Below are 23,432 nucleotides of genomic sequence, written 5' to 3'. Positions count from 1 at the left end.
TGTCTGGGACCTGGATCCAGGTCCCTCGATGTGACGTCTTTCTTGGTTGATGCCCTTGTTTGGCTGGAGCACATCCTCCAGTAGCTTCCTCAGAAAGAACGGGAAATCGGAGGCTTTATGTGTCTAGAAAGATCTTTATCCCTTACACGTTTAGTCTGGAATGTGGCTAGGTACATCCTTTTGGGTTGAAAATTATTTCTCTTCTGATTTTTGAAGGCCTGCTCCTTTGCGTATTAGCTTGTAGCGTAAGTCTGATGCCTTTAGGGTCTCTTGTTCTTTATGTGGTCCTAGCGGTTCCTTCCAGAAGCTTTCGGGACCTTCTGTCTAACCGGAGAGTTGTGAAACCGCACAGTGCCGCCTGCACCGTGTGAGTCATTTTCATTCTCTACGCCAGACTTTTTAATCCGGAAACGCAGTGTTTGGGTCCCAAGCAATGTTCTTTTCTCTCTTCCCGAAACACCTCGCAGAGGCCGCAGCTGCTCAGGGAGCCTCTGTGGCGTGATCTCCCTGTCCTCCGCCTGACCCCTCGGCCCTGGGAGACCCTCAAGCAGACTCCCAGCCCACCTGTCCGTCCTCCTGGAGCCAGCTCTCCCCAGGCCACGCGGGCTCCTCCTCACTGGCCAGCGCACCCCCCAATGACCCCTGAGTGGCCAGATGTCTGCAGAGGTGGCAGCAGAGGCAGCATGGAGGGCTCCTGTTGGACCCCCGCCCAGGAGGCAGGCTCCGAGGGGCTCCTGGCGAGGTCAACAGAGGGGCCCAGAGCACCCAAGGTGCCAGCTCTCACAGGACCGGCCGCTGCCCAGGGCCTCTGCTTCCACAGGGAGCATCCAGGGCTGCCAAGGCTCCTGGGCCAGCACGGCCGCTGCATCCAGGCTCAGGGGGCCATGAGCCCTGTGCCTGAGGCCCTTCTCCTCACCGCCCCCCACCTGACCCTGTCCTGCCAGCCCCAAGACACGACTCCCCTTTCCCCCCAGCACTCCCTGGCCCCAGAGACCAGCAGACGAGCGGCAAGGAAAGGGTTTCATCTTCAGAAGCTGTGGTGCGTGCTCTGGGGAAGAACAATCGAGGAAACACGCAGGGGGCCACCAGGGCAACCAGCTCCTTGGGGCCACAGGGCTCGCTCCTGAGAGGCCAGGAGGTGCGTCTGTGGGGAAGGGCTCAGGACGTCAGGCACAGGGAGGAGAGGGGAGACAGGCCACCCGTGGCTCAGCAAGCATCAGAGGGGTGGGAGGCTGGACCGGGGCTCCCTGTTCCCATGGTGACGTGAGGGTGGTGGGTGGACAGCGGCCCAGGTGGACAGGTAGGGGTCAAGGTCAACGGGAGCTGGCAGAGGCTGCAGCAGGATGAAGCCCCATGGGTCCCTACAAGGGAGTGCGCCCCTCTCCAGCTTCCTGTCAGTAGACGGCCAAGCACGGCTGGCACGGGGCAGCTCGGATGTTGTACAAGGCTGGCGTGCGGCCTGCGCATCGCGCACCTGCTGGAATGTGCGGCCAATGCAGGCATTTCTCAAAGCCCTCGTCAGAAGTGACAAGGAGCTGAGAGGAAGACAGTGTGCGTCCGGAGAAGGGCTGTTCGTTCAGAACAGGAGGAGGCAGAGCGTGGGGATGCTGACGCAAGGAGCCGCGAGGCAAGGAGTGGAAGGTCACAGCTCTGCCGCTTTCGTCACAGGGCAGGGTCAATTCACACGACCAGATTTCAGTGTGGAAGATTAATCCACAGGAGAGCAGCAAGAAGGGTGCAGATCATTTCTCCTGGAGAAGCCAACACCCGGCTTCTGCTCTGAGGCGATGTTTGGGGTGAGGGCCGCTGTCAGGAAGGCTGAACCTTTGGGGGACGGGGGCCTGGCTGAGCTGGTCTGAGCAAAGACCAAGAAGCAGCTGCCCTTCACCCTCTGGCCCAAGCCAAGGATGCTCTCAGGGGGAGACATCCCTCCCTCAAAACAAACCCTCTGAGGCTCAGGGGAGCTGGCACAGCTGGTCAGGGGAGGGTGCCACGGGGCCAGGAGAGAGTCACATGGGAGAGTCACTGAGCTCAGGCCGAGGGGCAGCGGCATCCAGCTTGGCCCTGAGTCCCCATTCTGCTTTTTCTGAGAAAGGCCCGCAACCCCTGACTTTAAAGAAAAAGAAGGGAATCAGCCATATTTTACATACTAAAGGCTTTAAAGAAAATGCCATCCTTAGGAACAAGACTGATTTGTAATCAAGTCCCCTCCGGCTGGCGCGCTACAGCTCCCCCGGTCGGCAGCGAGGGAGGGAGAGATGGAAGACAGGAATGCTCCAGAAAGCAAGAGTGTATGACAAGGGGGCTACGACAGTGAGGGGGTGGCCCTGGTGGTGGGGCTGGAAGGCGAAGCTTCCTCTGGCACAGAAGGTTCTGGGCCGCCAGGCTGGGGTCCCTTGTCCTCTGGGCAGGCTCTCCAGACAGCCTCTCATGCCACTCCATTTCTGGGATGCGATGCCTGTTTATTGGCAATCCGCTCTGTTGACCAATTAGGCTGAGCCACAATCAATTAGCCATTATGCAAATGCACGTCTGGCCTGGGAGCTAGCCTTCCACAAGCTCACTCTTTGCTCTGTTGCAGGCTGGCCTCGCCCAGAAGTTGCTCTCCACAAGGAACACAGGGAGAGCGGGAAATCAAAAGGACAGACAACAAAAGCAAGCAGAAAAAAAGAGACTCACCTTCACGAGGGCTGTCGGGAGCAGCTGTGAAAGTATTCCAGAGCTGCCAGAACATTCTCAGAGAGAGGGGCCCCAGGGTGGGGAAATCACACAGTGAGGCTGACACCGCCCAAGATTCGCAGAGGCACAGACACACTCGTGGTAGCAAGAACAGCCCGGTCTCAGGCAGGCTCTGGGCTGGCCCGGCCCCTTGGCCAGGACGGTTTTCCCCAGAAAGAAGTCCAAGGGTGTCTGTCCCCCTGGGGTGTGGGAGTGCACCAACGGGGCTCCCCAAAGGAGGGCTCTGTCCCAGCCTCCCGAGCCCGCCGTCCACGGCCAGTGGGGACAAGACAAGATGAAGCCAGAAGAGCCCAAGCGGCTGCAGATGGAAAAGCCCCACCCGCGCACAGATCCACCTGCTGCCTGCGTGGCCCGCGCCCACAAGCCAAGGACGGCGATGACGCTTTGAAATGGTTCAGAAAGTTACAAGAGTGGTCCTACTTTGCGGCAGGTGAACATGATACGAAATTCCAATTTCCACGTCTGCACATCAAGTTTTACCGGGACACGCCACGCGCACTGGTTTGCGGAATGTCTACCGTCCACGGCGGCTTTCATGCAGTCAAGTGGCTGTGAGCCCATCAGGCCCCTCACTGCAAGGTTCCAGCTTGTGGCTGGGGGCCCGGCAAGGATGTGCTGAGTGTTCTTTGGGCACCAGGAAGGAATCCGGGGGAACACTGTCCATGAGCACTCAGACCCGGAGAGCCTGGGCGTTCCCACAAAAGGCAAACGGACTGATGTTCTGGGTACCAGGGCGCTGTCGGGCACTGCTGCTGGCTGTCTCTCATTCCTGGTACAAAGGTGATTTCCTCCTCAGCCCAGACCCGCCCCCCATGTCCCCACAGCCTCACCGACACACCAAGAAAGTGCTGTCACTTTGCCCTCTCCTCCCCCTCCCAATGCCAGGCACATGGCCCGGTGGTGACCACACTGGCCTGAAGGGCGGGGGCCTGGAGGGGTCCACGGTGTAGAGGGGACCGTCCGAGCCAGAATGGGGGTGTAAAGGATGCTCTGCACTCACTGCCGTGATCACGAATCCGAACAGCAGGATTTTGGAATTGCCAAATGAGCATCTGCAGACGCAAAAGGGCAGGGGTGCCACAGCCAACGGGCTCCAGCACGAGACCTGCCATCGCTCGGAGCCAAGAAGGGACCCGAGCAGCCCTGCCACGCAAAAACAGGGCTCCCATGTCCAGGATTTTCACAAGAGTGACAGGGACCGCCGGTGTCCTCCCAGAGAGGAAACTGTGTGGCCTATGGGCCAAAGAGCTAGCCTCCTAGGAGCTGGTGAATGAGGAGTGGGAGGGAACCTGAGTCCCTGACAACAGAGACACCACCTGCCCCCAGGCCCACTGACCATGGTCGGGGAAGTCGAGGCCTGAGAAATACATTTGCAGAAGAGACAGGAGGAGGAGGAGGGGAAGAGAGGAAGGAAGGAAAAGGAAAGGAGGAAGGGAGGGGAGGAGAGGGACAGGGAGGAAGAACGGATGAGGAGGGAGGAGGAGGGGGAGAAGGACAGAGAGGAGTGGAGGAGAGAGGGGGGAGGAAGAGGGGGAGGAGAGGAGGAGGAAGGGGAGTGGGGGGGGACAGCTTGCAGCCACCATTCAGGTGGAGAGTGTGGGTGGCTGGGGCAGCAGTCACTTACTGTCACCACCAGAGCCAGGCAGGGCGCAGTGGCTCGGGCTCCTGGGGGACTCACCTGCGCAGGAGCTTGGCCTTGAGCGAGGCCCGGGAGGCGCTCCAGGTGCTCAGCTCTGGGCTGCTCAGGGCTGTGGGCCGGGTGTGGTCGAGCACCGTCAGGTCCTTGCCCTGCTTCCACAGCTCGTACCGCTCCGGCTGCAGGATGCGCACGAACACGTCCATGGAGATCTTGACCATGTCCTTCCGGCACGTGCACTGCGGGGGGCAGGGGACATCTGCTGAGCCCGTGGCCGGCGAGCTGAACAGAGACAGGGTGAATCCCACCCTGGCCTCTCTCCTTTCCAGAACCTCTACCTCCAGACAGGAAATGGTGCCTTTCCATCCCAAGGGGAAGCCGTGCCCTCAAGTGGGAGCCTCTGGCCCACCCCCGTGGGGTCCCAGCCCGTGGCCCAGGGAAATGACAGCGGACCCTTTGTGGGGGACTCGGGGGTCAGCAGGCAGAGAGACGCAACTCAAGAGCCCAAGGTCATGAGGGTCCAACCTCCAGCTGCCCATGTGTCACCTCTAACTGAAATCTCCCATCTGTCGGACACACGTACCCCCAAGTGGTTAAAATGCAGGTGGAATGCTTCCTAACAGCAGTCATTTCAAAGGTTAGGAAAAGGGGAGGGCCGTCAGTCCCAAAAGGCTGAGAGCAAAAAAGGAAACAAGTGATTTTGAGAAGGTGCAGGGCACCCAAGGGCACATACACGCCAGCTCCCCATCTCTGCCTCACGGGTTTGGGGAGAGGAAGCCAGGACCCGGAGGCTCAGCGGCTGCCCCCGGGCGGCCAGAACTCAGACTGAAGGTGGCCCGCTGAGGAATGGCGCTGGCACAGTGTACTGGGGGGCCTGGAGCAATACTGCCTTGGACCGGAGGGTCCTCTGTGTCTGGAAGCTTCGAGCACGGGGCAAACAAGTGTGGCGAGGACAGGCTGAAATGGGGTCCCTCTTGTCCCCTCTTCTGCTGTCTAGACCCATCCCTCTTGTGCCCCGAACAACTCCCACAAGCCACGTATTCCTAGAGTCTCTCCTCCATGTCATCGCGTCGTGGTGGCCCCCAGTGCTGGGCACCATACAGGAGGCACGCGGGTGTCCCAGGGACACTTAACACCTAGGGAAGTCGTGGGTCAGAAAAGCCAGCTAAAGACTTCAGAAGCTGGGCTCTAGCCAGTGAACCAATGACCTTCCCCCATCCGTAGGAAGAACTCGGGCAGCCCTGGTCCGTAGGAAGAACTCGGGCAGCCCTGGTCTCCAACTTACCTGTGGGATGAGTCCACGATGGGACTGGAAAATCATCCTACTGCCAGAAGGGAGAGAAACTGAGGGGACACTAGTCTAGGGCAGAGCTGGCAAACTGTCCATAAAGGGCCAGGGAGTGACTATTTTTAGCTTTGTGGGCCGCACGGTCTCTGTCCCAACCTCCCAACTTGCCGCTGTAGCTCAGAAACATCACAGATAATACCTAAACGAACAGGTGTACCAATAAAACTTTATTTACAAAAACAGGCGAAGGGCACTCTAGACTCTGGAGGATAAAGCAGGCCCTGGAAGCAGGTGGCCTAGGGGACCCCAGGAGGTAATCTTGACCCTGGGGTGCCTCTCCTGCCTAAAAGCAGACACACTCCTTGCCTCCTTATGGGGACATGTATCGCCAGAACAGGCCTGTCCTGAGAGCGCTGACCAGAGGCCTCAGGGCAGCCACCCTTCAGGGACACACCCGGGGACACGCAGGCTGCAGCCCCCGCAGCTCCGACTCTGAATGCCTGCCTGCTCAGACGTTCTCTGCCCCTCTTTCTGCCTCCCTGTCAAATAAACAGGCTTAGGAGAAGCTCATTTCCAAAATCCTAGCTTAAAATGTGTTTCCATTTTAAACACACGTCTCGCCTTCCTTACAACCGTGTCGCTGTCACTGTCACTTTCTCAATGGAAATGGCAAGAAGGAAAAGATGTAACTGGATCCAGCAAGCATGCCCCCCGCCCTGACAAGCCCTTCCACACTTGCGCCATCGGCTCTGGAAACAGTGAGCACTGAGGACCCCCATCTGAGGTGGGCGCAGCAGGGCTGCGGGAGGGGCTTCGGGAAGCGGCCTAAGGAATTTTCTGCAGCCCCTGCTCCCACCCCACCCCACCTGCCACCCCAGGGCTGGATCCAGGAGCTCGGACTTGGGGACGGCAGTAACCTGACCACGCCGAGCAGGAGGGAATATTTATGGACAAGCGATTCCCAGCAAACGCAATTCACTTAATGAAAAATTGTGCAGGGGAGAAAGGCTGGTGGTGTAATTTGGCTTCGGAGTGGCGGGAGCACAGATGGTGCCCGTGTTTCAGATTCCTGGCCCGGCCGTGGCCTCCCCAGAGTCCCCATCGACAGCGGCTTAAGGGATTTGTATGGAGTGGCTTTGCAATTGCTTTTCCTTAAGTAATTAGAAAAAGCACCTGTGTGCAGCCCGGAGGGGACACGTGGATGTGCTCCTCCGAGCACTGCCGGGCGGCCTGGAGCCTGGCCCGTGCCCCAGGGCCCGGCGGGGGCGGAGCTGCTGGGAGGAGCCACACTCCCCCTCTGCAGGAGTACCCAGGGAGCAAGCAGTGGGTCCAGGGGAGGGGAGTGACAGCTGCTGGGATTTAGGACACGGCCCCATCACCACCTGGGCAGAGCAGCTGAGCTCGGGGCACAGGTGCCACCGACCCGCAGCCTCCAGTCGGCCCACCAGTCAGGGAGGCGAGGTTGCTAAGGCCAACAAAAAGACCCAGCTTCTCCTCCTGGGGCCGAGCCCGCCAGACCCCCAAAAGCCCTCCGCACCGGCTACCTTGTGCCTGGGGACACCACAGGCGTTGTCTCACTGTGGCTGGCCTGGCCGCGGCAAGCACAGAAGCTCCCCAAGCTGCAGGGGCTGGCCTGAAAGGGGGCTCAGAGCAGGTGGGGGGAGGGGAGGCTTGCGGCAGGCTCTTCAGGACAGCCTGGGCAAATCGCTCTATTCATTTCCATTCTCCCCCGCCCGCCCCCATCCCACTCCCGAACCTTCTGAGACAGGCATTTTCAAGGATCTGCTGGAGTCACTCAAGCTGACAGTTTCTGCTGCTCTCCTACCAGCTCCCCGAGTTAGCAGCCCGCCCCCCACCCCACCATCAGCACCCACCACAGAGAGTGTATGCTCTCAAAGGGAGCTGGCTGTGTCATTAGTTTCTGATGAGAAATGGGGCACGAATGTGGGGGAGGAGGTCTGAGGGGCCCCTGCGCCACCGCCAGGGCATACAGCCCCCCCCACCCCCCGCTGCCAGAACCACGGGCGGGGCTCCGCTCGGAGCAAGGCTCAGTCACGAGGGCGCCAAGCAGCACCTGTCCTGCCCCAATCGGCCAAGGCAGGGTGGCTGGTGGTCCCGCAAGTGCCAGCCAGGGCCATCTGGGAACAGAGGAGGAAGTAAAGGCGAGAGGCGGGGGGAGGGGGAGCATGTCGGGCAGGGGGGTCCCCCTCGCCCCCAGCCTCAGCTGCCTCACCTGTGAGGCCCTGCCTGCCGTGGGGCTGGCCTCCCGTCCCCAGCCCTCTCCCCTGATTCCAGGCTTGCCAGCCTGCACGGGGCCCGGCACCTGTGGTTTGAGCAGAAACTGCTTCCCTGATGATCCCTCACATCAAGCGGGGCCCGACAGCCCTGCAAAGCGTGCCTCAAAGCGCCCTTGACAGGCAGCCGGAGGAGCTGCCCGCGCCAATTTAATTAATCGGCACAATGCATTCAGTGGCACTCCCCTCAATGCGGGCAAAACACATGCTGTCGGAGTGACAGCAGAGGGGGAGCAACGGCCTCCCACCCATGCCCACCCTGCCCAGTAAGGCCCCCGTGGGAGCGGGACGCACAGCCTGGCAAACCCTGGATGAGGCGCGGGCACTGGCCATTCTGGTCACTTGAGGCAAGCGTGTCCCTGCGCCACGCCCCCAGGGACCTCACCCGAGGAAGTGAGAAGCCTGCACGGAGCTGGCCTCCCCCTCAGTTCGGACAAGACCACGAGCACACACGGGGGGAACCGTAAGCAGACTGTCCAACGGTCGTGGGCAGATCCGCATGGCAGCACCGAGCGCGGCTGCTACGCCTTGGTCCAGGGCACCACATAAATGACAGAAACGTTCTGGGGACGGATCCGTGAGCTCAAGAAATACAACATGCACGCTCACAAGTACAGTCAGGCCCCCGTCATGAACAAAAATCTTTACAAAAGCCAGGGGCCTTCATCAGACACCAACCACAGCTCTTTCAACTGTGAGGCCAAACCATTTTTGTGCCATTTACTTTCCTAAATCTCTTTATTGGGCAGGTGTGTCATTTAAGTGGAGGGTGGGCAAATGACAGGAAGTGGGCCAAACGTGGCCCACCACCTGTCTGTAAATAAAGTTTTATTGGTATGCGGCCACACCCCCTGCTGTGCTGGCACACACACCCCCCCACACGGCCAAGGGGAGCGGTCCCACAGAGGCCGCGTGGCCTGCACACCTGCAAACATCCACAGAAAGTTTGCTGAACCTTGATTAAAGGCGCAGAATGATTCTCAGAGGGTAGCCTGGGGCCCAAGGACCTCAGTGGGGCGTGTGCCACAGGCCAACTTCAGTGAACCGTGTGAACCCCTACAGACATGGCTGTGGACTGAGCTGTGTCCCCCCACTTTCCTAGGTTGAAAGCCCTAACCCCTAAAATGACTACGTTTGTAGACGGGAACATCAGGAGATAAGTACAGTTAAACCAAGTCCTCTGCCCGCTCCAGGCAAGGACACAGTGGGAAGGCAGCCGTCTGCAACCCCCCAGAGGGCTCTTACCAGAGCCCAGCCCTGCAGGCACCCTCCTCTCAGACATCCAGTCTCCGGAACTGGGGGATACGTTCCTACTGTTTACAAGCCACCCAGTCTGCGGTCCTTTGTTACGGCAGCCCGAGCTGCCCGAGACAGGTGTCCTTGTGCACACTTTCCTCGGTCCTGTTCTTGACTGACCACAGCAGGCTGCACGCTCCCCCCAGCTGCTTCCAGAATCCAGCTCTCACCAGGTGCCAGGAAGCACCTAGAGCCTGGTGCACAGAGGCCTGGCCTCAGCCTCGGCCCCCTGGGCCACCTGCCCCCCATACCTGCGGCCCAAGCTGGCCATTCACCATGAAAACGGACCATCCGGAGGTCAAAAGGACCTCCTGGGGCCTGGGCCAGTGGCTCTTCACCCACGCCAGGGCCCAGACCTGGCCTCAAAGGGTACCCGGGGGCTAGACAGGACCAGCCCCATGCTGTCCAGGGACTTTGGGTCCCTCCTAGCAGAGACGCCGGCTCCTAACTCCCAGCCACGGACTTCACACGCTCTGCCCAGAACCGCCTGCTGTTTTGATTTTCTGAACCCAGGTACTCACACACAGAGGAACGCAAGCACAGAGGTCTCTGAAATGACACCTAAGGAATGAAGGGATCGGGCCCTGGGGTGTTGGGTTTGCTCAGAAGCACCACACCTGCGCCTAGAGCAGAAGAGGAAAGGCAAACAGCCTTGGGGGGGTATCCTTCTCTCCCCCGTGCGGGTAGGCGTGTGGGCGGCACCCTCTTCTTCCTGAATCAGTCCCATGATGCTACACCGACAAGGGATTACGTTCTGTGCGCAGCTGAGGGACATGTCCTGGGGGGCCCGAGTCCCAGGAGCAGCCTCCTTGACCGACGCCCATCACAGGGGAGCCGGCGCGAAGCCTCCTGCAGCCCAGCGCAGTCTGGCCCGGAGCGTGTACAGCTGGGAAGGGCCCATGACTTCCTGAGGTTGTAGGTGTGTAAAAAGAAAGGTACCCAGATCAGATTCGGAGACTTTAAAGCCACACAAACCCAGAGCAAGATGGTTTCATACACTGAGCTCCAAGAGGATCCCATCTCCCACGTGTGGACTACTCTATGCTCTCAACTGGCGAGGCTGAATTGAGGCGGTGTCGCCGCACGTCGGGCCCTCCCTGCAGCAGCTCTCGGTGGCACCGGGGGAAAAAAGACACACAGAGCCCTCCTCTGCTCCTCGGGAGCAAGCACCGGCTCTGCACGCTCCTCGTCTGCCCCTCCAGTTACTGCTGCTTTTGACCAGAGCAGCACCTGGGGGCGGCCAGCGGCAGGATGCCTCCTCACCCACCCAGGAACTGATTCACTCGGACATCTCACCAGGGGCCTCGAGAACGCTGGTGGGGACCGGCGGAGAGGGTAGGGGAGTGGGGAGAGGAGAGACGGAGGGGCAGGAGCCTGCCAGGGCAGAAGCCCAGCCGGCGCCCGCGCCGTTCCCCCAACAGGGCGCTCCCAACACGGAGCCTCCTGTCACATCCACGTAGGCCTCTGTGACCCCCAGGGGATCATTTCTGTCACAGAACCGCGAGAAAGGTCAGGGATCTTGAGAGTGCCAGCCAGAGGCTCAACGAGAAGCACTCTTGTCACTTCCAGATGACAAATGACAAGAGTTACGACCATGGAGTGTAGGGGCGCTGGGCCTAATCTAAGCGCCAACCTGGGAGCAGGGAGGCTGTCACCCCAGGTTGGAAGACTGACATATCAAACAGCCCGACGTTCATGCATATGTCTCCCAGGATCTGCCGCTAAGACCAAGGAAAATGAGAAAACAGGGTAGGGTGGAGGTTTGCCTCTGGTTATCAGAGCAGGGGCCCCAAGCAGAGACAAATAGGTTTCTTCTTTCCCAAAAAATAGAAATTGACACGTCGTCAGGCTCAGAGTGGGTGGCCCTCGGGGCCCAGTGGTGTTCAGCTCAGGCTGTCTGGGCCACGGGGGGGCAGAGGGCAGGCTCAGAGGGCCCACGGAGGCGGACCAGCATCCGGGCTCCCGGCATTCAGGTCACCTGGCAGCGGGGACTCCCAGACCACCAACACAAGATGACCCTGATGCCCACAGGGGACCCCACCGCAGGATGATAACTGAGGGCCAGCACCTCTACTCCACCTCTCCCTCTCTAGGCTTTAAAGAAAAAAAATCAACCTTTTCATAGAAATCAATATTAATGCCCAATACATCTCCGAGGATCTCATTTATTATCGTTCCCATGGCCCTCACTGTGCAAAGCACTTCGCCATCGCTCACGGAATGCTCCCCAACTGCACGGGATGGCGGGCGCAGGTCTGAGTCAGCAGGTGGCAGGCAGCCAGGGATCCGTGGCTCCTCTGGGACTGGGCGCCCCACAAGCCCCTCTGCTCCCCATCACTGCCCAGGACACATCCAGCCACTGACGGCACTGGCGTTTGTCCCACTGGATCTGGGGTCTCCTCTGCAAGCATTTTTGCTAAATGTAAAGAAAGCATCAACCCACAGGCTCAGAAATGCGCCCTTCATCTTCCTTGGGAGGCTGGCGCTATGCCTTGCCTACAGGGACAGGGATGGGACGGATGTAGGAGGTCATTATGATAGACCTTTCTAGAGGGAGGGGACCAGCCTCATGCCGTTGGGGGGGGGGGGGTAAATGAGCTCACGCAAACAAAGCTCCTAGCCTGGGGCTGGCAGATCAGTCAGCATCAGCGCATTTCCGATCATAAACCAAGACCCCTGCCTCCTCTTTCTCCAGCCCCTCCCCGTGCCACTCATCTAGCAGGAGAGAGAAAGGCAACAGAAGTGTTTCTCTGCCTCTGATTCCTAGGCCTGGTGCTTTGTTCTCAACTTCTGAGGAACTACCCTCTACCAGCCATCATAATCCCCCACAAAATGACTGAAAACATATAAAACAGTGCACTTCTGTAAGGTAAGATAAAAAAAAAAAAAAAAAACCATTGAAAGCCAGACCTTCCTTTAACATCGTACAGCAAAGGACAGCCCTCCCATACGCTGAGCCCCACCAGCTGACCCTGCCACACACACCTCCCTGTCCTCCATGACCTCGAGGCTGCCATGGCTGCAGGAGCCCTGGCCCAGCTGGGGTCTGCGCCCTCCTCTGCCTCCAGGCCTGGGCCCCACTCTGCTGGTCTCTGTAGGCTGGACTTCAGACAAGACCCCCCCAAAGCTGCTTCCAGGGGATATGCACCATCAGGCTCGGGGGGCTCCAGGCGAAGCAAACACACAAAAATCTTCCATAGAGCTTGACCTCCCCCGACTGACCCTTGGGCCCCAAATGCCTGCCATCTGCAGAAGTTGGGACCTACCATGTCCAGGGTAGACCCCACCAGAGAATGAGAGCTCCCGTCTCGCTAGCAGCTGCTCACCTGATGCAGGGGGAACCGAAGGCACACACAGACAGAGCTCAGAAGAGACTTTTGGGGACCGCCAACACCTCACAGGGTACAGCCCTGGGAAGAGCAGAGGGAGTGCAGGGGCCTACCCAGAGCACCCGCTGCTCCCCCAGTCTTGTGTCTTCTTCCAGAATGTTCTCCACATACCAACACAACACAGACGGCCTTTTCTTTTTAGATAGATGACAGCCCACAGCCACTGTTTACACCTTGCCTCTTCCCCAGGACGCATTTTCGGGGAAGGCCCCACCTGAGAGCTGGAGGAGCCGCCTCGCCCTTTTTCGTGGCTGTATAGTATTCCAAAGTCTGGTTGGTTCATCACATGTGTGGGCATTTTGGTTGTTTCTAGTCTTCTACACACTCAAGGATCCTCTATATCCTAAAATTAATATCATTACGGCTGGAGTGAACTACTAACTTCACGTCCCCCAGCTGACTCTGCTAATGGCAATCACCGCCATGTTTCTGGAGAACGAGACATGCTCCTGTTCTTTTTGTGCGGCTCTCTGTATCCCCCATGGGTGCCAGTCCACATTCTTTAAAATGCTGACTCTGATTTTTAGAAAAAACCACTCGGCACTCGCTTACTGGCCCTCCCCTCCCCCACCCCCAGAATGTTTCAGCTTGTTTGCAGGCTCCCCTTGCCCCCTGGCATCTTTCCAGCAACCAGAGTGATCAAGGCTCACCTGCAGGGACGGACACCACCGACGACGCCCGATGTCAAAGTCACCGACCACCCTAGCACAGAACGGCCATTTCGCAGAGGCGATAACCACCGTCAGGTTGCCATGGCAAGGGCACAAAGCCAGCAGGGGCCCAGGTCCCCCCCAAGCTCCCCGCTGAGGACAAGACCACGCTATGCTGCTGGAAGTCAGGGGGAGGGCCCCGGGGGGCATCGCGTGAAGGGTCACAGCGCTGCACACACCCCATTCTGCATCTGTTGGGCGCGCTCAGACCCCCGAGAGGCCCCAGGGTGAGAAGTCCTGCGCCAGGCCCCATTCCCGACCAGCCGCTCATGCTCTGATCTGTGCTGGGACACGCATGGCAGAGAGGCATAGGAGCCTGATGCTGGTCCCAGTGAAGGTGGACGTGTTACAGTAGGACCCACGGCCATCGGAACACCAGGCACCCCCGACGGGAGCTCCAACAGCACATGGCCTGCTCCGGGCTGCCTCGGGACACACGGGCCTCCCTGAAAATGACCGCAGGAGGCTCCAAAGTAATGAGGCCAGGCTGCCTCGGAGCCCGTGGGGTCTTGTTTGCCACTTCCCCCCAATTTAAATAGCACCGAGCTTTAATCGGAGGCCACCTCTTTTTAAAAGATCGACATTAGAATTCGCTCACGTAGAAGAGCAAACTGGGACCGAGCAGACGCAGTGCCAGCCTAGAGGGAACTATCAAACGTCGGTCAGTGAAATCATCAACCCAAGCAGCGTCTGAGCACAGGGACCCTCGCCCGTTCGCACCCACGCGGGGGTGACGGCTCCTGCCCTCTGTCGGGAACCAGGGTGGGTCCGGCCACCAACGAACGAGTGGGCCTCACATGCTCCACGTGGTGAGGCCAGGCCTGCAACGACCCCGTCACCTGCAGAGCGACATGTCCAAAGCCACATGCCACCCTCCACCTGCAGCACCAGAGCAGACGTCCGACACGGCTGGCAACAAACGTGCCTCTTCCAGAACACTCGGGCTACCAGGCACTTGGGCCCACAAAGCGTTAAACACCCCCCGACGGGGGCAGAAACCCAGTGGAGGAGCCCACATCTGCTCGTGATGGCTCACAGACGCCGCGGCCCCCTGTTTCTGAGGTAATTACCAGCGCTGCAGCGAGAGACGGAACAAACCAGTTCATTAGGAAATCCACTGGAAGCTCTCAGAAGCGCTTCATAAACAAAACAATTAGGTGCACGGCTCCCAGGGCTCCCCTCGGCCCTTGGCTGTGGGCGGCCTCCCGCAGATCCCTGAGCCAGCCAGGCGGGCGAGGTCGCTGGCCTTGGACGCAGCACGACGCAGCCCCCAGGAGGCCCGGGCTCCAGCGTCACCCTCCTCCCCTTTCTCTATGACGGAAGTCTCATCCATGTGTTGCTGCCCTCTCTGGCGCCCACAGGTGTGACCCTGCCCACCGGGACAGCCCGGACAGTCCTTCTGCCTGCCTGCAGCCTGGGCCCTCCCACCTCCCGTTCGGCACAGACAGCAACGACCCGCATGGTAATAGAACAGAGCGGGCGCCGGCACTCAGCGCCAGACGCTTCCCGAGAGTGTTCCCGAGACACTTACAAAGGCCACAGAGGAGGCCACCACGTGCAGTGGAATCCAAAACAAAGCCGAGAGGCCTGGGGGGCCTCCGGAGGTACTGCGTGGCTGTGATACCCTGCCTGCACCGGAAAGGACAGAGTGACAGGAAGCTCCGGGGAAGAAGTGAGGGGAAAACGTACTTCACACAGCGATTTGCAGCAAGCCCCACGCACCTGGCTGTGCAGCACCATAGATCACAGGGTCAGCGAGGCGCACAAGGGCAGGTGCACGGCCGGACCTCCTCACACCTCCATCCTCACCCCGACCCTGCCTCCTACCACCTCCACTTGGGCTCCCGGTTAATCGTTGGAGCAGGCGTCATCCTTACCTAAATAGAAGGTACACAATCGAAACAACGTGTTCCACATTTTATAGTAACAAAGACCAATGGCCTCAGGATGGGGCTTCAGGAGAGGCCCCACACCCTGTGTGCAGTGCATCTGGGGACTCGGGGGCCCTCTCCCCTCTTCCACACTCAGCAGAAGCTCCCTCCCTGCTGCACGCCTCTGGGGGGAGCTGACAGCTCCTGGGCAAGCTGAGCTCTTGGCGGGCGGCGGCCCAGACAGCTGGCGGAAAATCAGTTAAGTGCACCCAGGCTCCCGGCCGATCAAACGGGGTTTTAAATCTCTCTCGCTCTGTTTAACCCATAGTCAACTTCCGTGCTTTACTTGTGGAGTGGCCTGGGAATACAGGCACAACGTCGATGGAGGAAAGAGCCCCTTGTCGGGCTTCGCCCAGTGCCACCCACCACGGGAGCAGCCGGGGCTGCGCTGAGCGAATCCAACATGGCATGCAGCCTTGTAGGACTAATTCAAGTTCAGACCTAAAAGGGGTGGTGTGCGCACATTGATTTTCTCCGAGCGAAGCTGGCGCATCCCTCTGATCTCCCCCGATAGTAATCCCACTACAAAGCCTGCCCATCTGAGCACGTGCGCAGGGAATTCTGTTCTTGGAAATGGAACACAGGCCTCAGGAAGTGACTCCACCACCCCAGTTGAGCACTGGACCCCCGCCAGGAGGCGGCTGTCAGCCTGAAGACACCCTCGAGTGGAAGGGTATCCTCCACAACTCTCAACGGGCACCCGCCTCTGAGTGGGATGAGGGCGACTGTCAGGGCGTGGACGTTCTGGGTACTTGCTGCAATGACCTTGGCAAAGTCACTTTACCTCTCTGGCCCTCACAAGCACAAGGTTCAGAGTCACCGGGAAGTGGGGTGGTGCGATCAGTAAAGCGGGAGGGAGAGAGGCAGGGAGAGACACAGAGGAAGGGAGAGAGTGCTCCCTCCGAGGAGGGGTCCAGCTGAGGAAAGCCGGGGCTCAAAACAAAAGAGCAGCTGCACGTGATCTGGGGCTGGGCAGGCCCCACACTTGCTCTGCGCGCAGGCCCTGTAGCGTCCTAGGGTCCCCGGACCCCTGTCCACTGCTCCACCACTCACCATCTCCCTGCAGGCCCAGCTCACTCCCGGATCACCCCTATGCACACAGAAGGTGCTCAGCAGCTCTCAGGCGGCTGAGTCTGCATGTGACTTTCTATGGTCCCCTTGTTCCCGATACAGGGGGCGGGGACAGAAATTGGGCTGGAGCGACCTGGTTTGGGCCTGTTGGCTGGTTTGGTTTTTCATTCCCATTTATAAAACAAACCAACTAGACTACATCTACCACGGGCAACAGTGGCCAAAACACCCCTGGGGGCTGCAGACCATTTATGGAGGAAGCCCCCAGGAAGGGCAAGACCACTCCTCCCTCCCCTGAAGAGCTATACTTGTTTTTAAATAAAAATTGTAAAAAAAGAAACATATTGAGAGTGTATGTTTTTAAGAGACCCAAATTCTACCACATGGAGCTAACATCCAGCAACGTTTGGGTACCCGACCCCCACCCCGCACATCCATGCAGTGGGGTTACACACTTGTCACTCAAAGTGCCAGGCCCCTCTGTTCCCCCTGCTGGGGGGTAGAGCTGGCAGGGTTCCCCACCCCCCACCATGTCCCTGTAATCACTGCTTCCTCCTCTGGGAGTCCCAGCCCTGACCCTTGGGCACTCAGTGGTCTCTGCTCACCCTGGCCCCCTAGTTGGCTTCTCCCTAATTACATAAAACCTTGGGGGCAATTTCCCTCCATCCATCTCTACTCCAGATGGAGGCCCAGCGCTGTGCCCAGGAGACCAGAAGCCCAGGAATCAAGGGTTTTCATCTGTGGCTGTGCCTCGGTGACAGGGCTGTGGGATTCAGAAACTATGGCAAGAGTCTGGCACAAAGACACAGGCAGCGTTTTCCTGCCCATCTCATCACAGGGCAGGCCTGGGAGGGTCCAGACAACCGTGTGGTTCTCCTCTTGCACATCGATGGGTCACGAAGGTTAATGCCAGCGAAGCGGCTCAGAAAGGAGAGCCATGGAAGACAGCAAACACCAAAACACCATGTCAACTCGACAGCAAACCCAGGGCAGCTCAGCCTTCTGCTGACTGCGGAGGCCGGGGGGCGGGGGAGCTGCTGCAGTGTGAATACTGCCAAGGGAAGGCCAGGCCAGAGAGCAGACCTCGGGTGCAAGACCCGGAGGAGCTCCCTCTGAGGGCGCTGGCAAGAGGCTCTAAGCCTGGCTGCTTCCTCTGGCCCACGGGGGCAGACCAGCGCCTGAGGGCTGGGCCTCGAGCTCCACTGTGGGACGTCTGCAGGTGAACGGAAGTGGCATGCTGGCATTCGGCCTGGCCTGCCAGGCAGCCACGGCTACCAGCACCCCTCACAGGCCCATCCAGCAGCTCCAGAGGCAGCAGCCATGGTGCTGGGTGTAGAGGTCAGGACTGGGGGCCCACATGCTTGAGAGAGCAGCCCCTCTGATGCCAGAGACCCTGGGGGTTGGGAAAGGGTGCAAGAGGCAACTGGTTGGCCCTGACTGGCCCGAGCCAGGGCTGGCAGGAAAGGCCAGAGCTTGCCCATGCCATCACTCCTCCAGATCCGGGGCAGTACACTTCTTCTTCCATGGCCAAAAGGCAATTATCTTCGGTTCTGCAGGCCAGGTGGTCTCTGGGGCAACTACCCAACTCCGCTGTTGCAGGCAAAAGCAGCCAGAGACCACCTGTCACCAAATGGGTATGGCTGTGTGCCAATAAAACTTTATTTATGAACTTGAACTCTGAGTTTCACCTAAGTGGCGTATTGCATATTCTTCTTGAGATCTTTTGCACAACTCTTTCAAAATGTAAAAATCATTCTCAGGCTGCAGACACAAAGATAACCTGCCAAATTTGGCCTGTGGGCCCCCGTTTGCTGACCCCTGCTCTAGAAGAAAGAACACGAATACCTGAAATTCAGAGAGGCCAGCCAAGTGCAAGAATTTGGCATCTAATGTGCCAGCATAGAGGTAGCATGACAAAGGGGGGACAAGAAAAGGGACAAGGGGGGGCAGAGGGACTTCCTGAGAGCCTGAAGAAGGTGAAGAACCAAGTTGGAAAGTCTCTAAAATCTGGGAAGTGGCTGGGGCGCCTGAGTGGCTCAGTCTGTGAAGCGACTGCTTTCAGCTCAGGTCATGATCCCAGGGCCCTGGGATCGAGTCCCACATCGGACTCCCTGCTCAGTGGGAGCCTGCTTCTCCCTTTATCCCTCCCCCCTGCTCATGATCTCTCAAATACATAAAATCTTAAAAAAAAAAAAAAATCTGGAAAGCAGAAATGCTCTCCCTGGGTTCCGAGTAAGGTATCAAAAGGAAGTGTCCCAAGCACAGACAGGGGCAGGCAACTTGGGCCAGCAGAGAGAAGCCCTTGCTTCAGAAAAGCATCCTCCCCCAATCCCACTCTCCATTCCCTAAAACTCGGCCAAGGACTCAGCAGGTCCCTGAGAAGCACCCGACCTCAACCAACCCCCTGCCCCTCCCAGGTCCTGCCTCTGATGCGCCTGAGCCATCATCTGCGAGGCCAGGCGCCTTAGCCGTGTCTCCGGCCTGGACTAGTTAACGGGGCAGCAGAGCTTGTAAGAGGCAGAAACTGCCGGCCTGTTCCACCGCCGAAAAGCCTGCGGGCTCCCATGCAGGGCTGCACGGACAGACGCCCCACGGCCAATGGTCACTCCCGGCTGAACCCCTCGCCTCATCGCCCTGGGGTCAGGGCAGCTGGGGTGGCTCTGCACGGGAGCCCAGCACGGGGCCCAGCCACCCGCCTGAACCCCGGCTTGCGCGGAGCACTGCGCGCCACTCACTCAGTAATTTCACGCTGCGCCGCCTGGCAATGCAAGCGTGGGGGCCCAATCCAAGGCAGCACTTCCCAGATGTCACTTGTTTGTGAACGCATGGCTGAACCCAAAATTGCTTTTAATATCTGGGCAGTCCCTGCCGGCCCCACTGCAGTTCTGGCACTGACGGCACCTCCAGGACAAGCCTGCGATCTTGTCCAGAGCTTACGACTCAATCGCAGCTCCCACCGCGGCCGGGGCTCTCGGTGCACACAGGCCCCATGGAATTCTCCGCACGCTGTCTCACTGTCCACCGCGCCCCCACAGTCATGGGAGCAAAACCACTCGCTCCAGGACATTCCAGTGTTCCTTTAGCTCAAAAGAAAAAATCCTGATGCTCCCACCTCTTCTCTTTCAGCAAAGCCTGGTGTCTGCCAAAGACAGCCCTCCGTGACAAAAATCCCGACACTGCTAACCCCCAGTGCCTCTCCAGTCTCTTTCCTGCAAAGCCCAGTTCCTTCTGAACTGCACTGAAACAGTGAAGCTAGAGAAGCAGGTAGTTAGAAACATAAAGGTGAGCCCACCCATCTCAACCCGAGCTGCCCACCAGAAGCAGGACACAAGCCACCTACGTAATCTTCAGTCTGGTCTCCACATTCAAAACGTGAAAAGAAACAGGCGACACTCACTTTGACGATATCTTTGGTTTAACACAACCTATCCAAAAACATGACCTACATAACCAGCATGAACCAATTATCTGCACGATATTTCATGTCCCTTGTTACACACCAAGCCTCAGACATGGCGTGTGTGACACTCGCAGCTCAAGGCCATGACACCCATACATGGCCAGTGACCCCCGTGCTCATCCCCATGGGGTCACCACTACTGGGTCTGGTGAGAAACCCTCCGACTGCCCCAGTCCTGGGTGCTGACTCAGAACTGCCCAAGGGATTCCTCAGAGGAACCCCCAGCCTCCAACTTGGGAAGCTGGTGGGAAGCACCCCGTTTTCACACCATACTGGCCCTGCTGGAGGGGCTCTCCTGTTCCACATGTCCCAGCGCTAGAGAGACACCCGTGAGTAACTGGGCCTGTCTGCAGTGGAGAGAGGCCAGACGGGCTGAAACCCAGGGCCAAAGCCTGAGCCCAGCCTGACGGGAAGAGCACGCCGTCTTCTGCAGAGGCCGGGACGGGGGCCCAGGGCCGCAGTGGCAATCCCCGGAGGAAGGCCCTTGGTACAAGCCTGTTTGCACCAACAGCACCTCCTCGCTGTCTCGAAGCGAGGCCCTCTGAGACCAGGAACAGCAAATTCCCAGGAAAAGAATCAGAGGAGTCCCCTGCCCTTCAATGATCTCCACGGACAGCCCAGACACCAGGCCCCAGAGAGCAGGTCTGCCGGGGAAGGAAAGCCCCCGGATGCAGGCCGCAGGCCCCATGCCTCCTCCCTGCTCATTCCAGGTGAGGAACGTCCTGGGGATGAGTTCACTGAGGATGCCAGAATCAGACCCTGGTGGAGAGAGCAGGCCCCGCCGAGTCTAAGCGGAGGCCACATAGGCCCTGGTCGGAGCAAGCGGGCTGAGAGGGGCTGACCCGTTTAGACCCTTTCACAGGTTCTGCCGGCACTTACCTGAGTGGCCACCTTGCCATAATCAATCCACCGCAGAGTAGCAAAATTGGTGGATTCCGCACAGTTGAACCCGTGATTGAATCCGGCATGGTAGCCGTAGGGAAACGTAATCATGAACTCCCCGGCCTCCTGTGTGATCTGAGGAGGAAAAGGCCGACAGGTGAGCAGCAGCCAACAGGCAACGGGCGAGGCCCAGAGTCAGGAATGGCAGTTACCGCGTGGCTCCCCTACCCGGTAGCACGGCCGGCCTGGGGCAGGCAGAGGCTGGTGGCCAAGGGCACCAGGAGCCACCAAAAAGCACAGCAGGGGCACGGGGGCACAAGGACTTCCCGACAAGTGCCAAGGAGCCCTGACTTCAGGAGCCCATGGAGTTCTGCCCAGTGGAAGGTAGCTCCGCCGAAGTCCAAGGGCTCCAGCCAATCTCCCATGGGGTTTATACAATAGGTGTGGCCATGGCCTGGACAAGAGCTGCCACCAGCCCCAGGCGGGGCCCCAAGGTGACAGACACTCCAGACAACGGGCTGTTGAATGTTATGCCTCTAGGCAGTCTCTGGAGGGAGGGGATCTCTTGGCCTGGAGGCAGGTGGCCGTGACCGCCTGAGGTCCACTGTAGGATATTCCGATACAGCGCAGGGGCTGGTGAGAGGGTGTGGACGGCACGGGCAGCAGCCACAGAGCCCCCTAGCAGAGGACGGGGCGTGCTCTAAGTACAGGGTCTTGCCCTCATGAGGAAAAGAGGTCCAGCTGCATGGACAAAACATTCCTGGAAAATGACCTAAGCCCTCTGGTTGTCATAAGCACGGGTCTGTCCCTTATATCCCAGGAGGCGGCTCCTTCCAAGTGAGGTCACAGAGGCAGGAGAAACAGCACGTTACAAGGACATGTGTCAAGGTCGGAACTCTGTCAAATGAGCTGATGGTTCCAGACCCATTCAAATGGCCTGATCCAGCTTCCAAAAACAGAGACCTCCCCCCTCCCCCAAATCAAGGAGCTGGGTGTGAGTGATGGGGGAGAAGGCCCACATGGAACGCAGACAGAGGCTTCTGGAACCTCTACCTCATGAGGCCTGGAGGAAAAGGGGGGGGGGAGCAGCCTCCCCTCTGAACCCTCTCCCCCCGGGGAGCACTGACCCCATCACCCAAGCACTCCAGAAGATGCAGGATCCAAAAGAAGGATGACAATTAACAGCAGCCACTGTCCCAGAACATGAGAGGTGGGGCCAGAGGCCCGATCCATGGACGTGGAAACCGAGGCTGGTGGTGAGGGAGTGATTCTGAAGTCCTTGACTGAAATTTGGTAGAAGCCACAGATTACAGGTTGTCTGGAGTTGGGCGTAACCAGCGCCTGAACAGAAACGGACCACGTGGGCAGCCCCCACCCAGCAATCCCCCCACCGTGAAATGTGCCCGTCACTGAGGAGTACTTTTCTTTCTCGGGTTTCATGAAACGGCTTTACACGGACTGCGCTCCTGTGTCTGCCTCTGTCCCTCGGTGCGACTTCCAAGTCCTCTGCCCTTCTCGCTCCTAAAGGGCCTCCGTCGTGTGTATGTGTTGCTGGGTGCTTCCCTGTCCTCCTGCCCACAGACCGCGGGCTGTTTCTGGAGTGGGGCTCTGGTGAGCAGAGCTGCAAGAATGCGGTGGGGGCCAGTCTTCTCACAGATGTGTGGCTGCATTCCTGTGGGGTCTCCTGGCAGCAGCACATAGGGGTTCCCGAGAACCTGCCCGGTGGTCTCCTGCAGCGGCCCCCGATTCAGCATCTGTGCTGGTGGTGGTGGGGAGTCCCCATCGCTCCCCTCCTCGCCGGCGTGCGGGGGTGTCCCTGCGGGTTGGCTGCGGTACCTCCTCGTGGTTTTGATCCCCTTTCTCTGAGGCCTACAGGTGCTTACACCTCCTTTTGCAAAGTGTCTCCTGTTGCCCCCATTTATCAGGTTGTTCATCTTTCTATTGTAGCTTTGTAGGCGTTCTCAGGCTTGCTAATCTTTATTTATTCCTCCTGAGAGATGAGCAGAAATTGCTGGATTCATTTAAGTAACCAACAAGAAGTCAGACCCAGAGGGGGTGGGGGGCAGGAGATGGGGGGCGGGAGACTTCCAAAAGCCAACCACGGAGTCAAAAATCAATCAAAACTGACACAGCCTGGAGAAAAGCCAGTCCTCAAGAACACGAAGATATTTTTCTTTTCAAGTAATGAATTGCACCAATCAAGGGAAGTCAGTGTGCATTAAGTGATATTTTTAAATTCCTGTCCAAGTGACAGGCATGTGGGGGATGACCCCCACACGGCAGGGGAGGGGGCGGGGAGAGAACACTCAGTGTCCCTGAGGCCCCAGCAACCCCCCGGCCACAGCAAGGATTCTCTGGGCTGGCTCCTGCCATGAGGCTGTGTGAAATGGGTAGCAAAACACAATTAAAATTTAGGAATTTTTTTTTCTTTGAAAATGTAATTACCGATTTTCTTATCCCTTTTGAGCTGACCTTGGACAGCATCACCTAGTTCTCCGGCCAAGCCGGCTGGCCTGCTCCCCTCCCTCCCTCCACCCACCAGGGCGCAGGCCCGGCATGAGCAGGGAGCCTCGAGAGTGCGCTGCGGGGTCCCCGCGGGGCTGGCTCTGCCGGGGTGCGAGGGGAGATGCCTCTGTCCCCCGCTCAGGCAGACTGCAGGGCCTCGCCTTCCCTGACGACCCCTCCATAAACCAAGGCCTAGAACCGCTGCGCTCAGTAAAGCCGGCAAGAAGATGA

General features: G+C 58.8%; 1 protein-coding gene across 10 annotated transcripts in view; it reads right to left on the bottom strand.

Annotated features, from left to right (window-relative positions):
- The window catches only part of KDM4B (lysine demethylase 4B), a 131,725-nt gene that overhangs the window by 23,724 nt on the left and 84,569 nt on the right, over nt 1-23,432 (bottom strand). For all 10 annotated transcript variants that reach the window (XM_026481141.4, XM_026481143.4, XM_026481144.4 and 7 more), the window contains exons 9-10: nt 20,694-20,831; nt 4,418-4,614 (exon numbers count right to left, since the gene is read on the bottom strand). In XM_026481141.4, the coding sequence (XP_026336926.1) occupies nt 4,418-4,614; nt 20,694-20,831 (335 nt within the window). The remainder of the gene's footprint in view (nt 1-4,417; nt 4,615-20,693; nt 20,832-23,432) is intronic.

Source organism: Ursus arctos, unplaced genomic scaffold (genome assembly GCF_023065955.2).
Source record: "Ursus arctos isolate Adak ecotype North America unplaced genomic scaffold, UrsArc2.0 scaffold_14, whole genome shotgun sequence".
In the NCBI taxonomy this organism is placed as follows: domain Eukaryota; kingdom Metazoa; phylum Chordata; class Mammalia; order Carnivora; family Ursidae; genus Ursus; species Ursus arctos.
The sequence above is the reverse complement of the archived record's forward strand: the minus strand, read 5'-3'. Positions and strand labels throughout refer to the sequence as shown.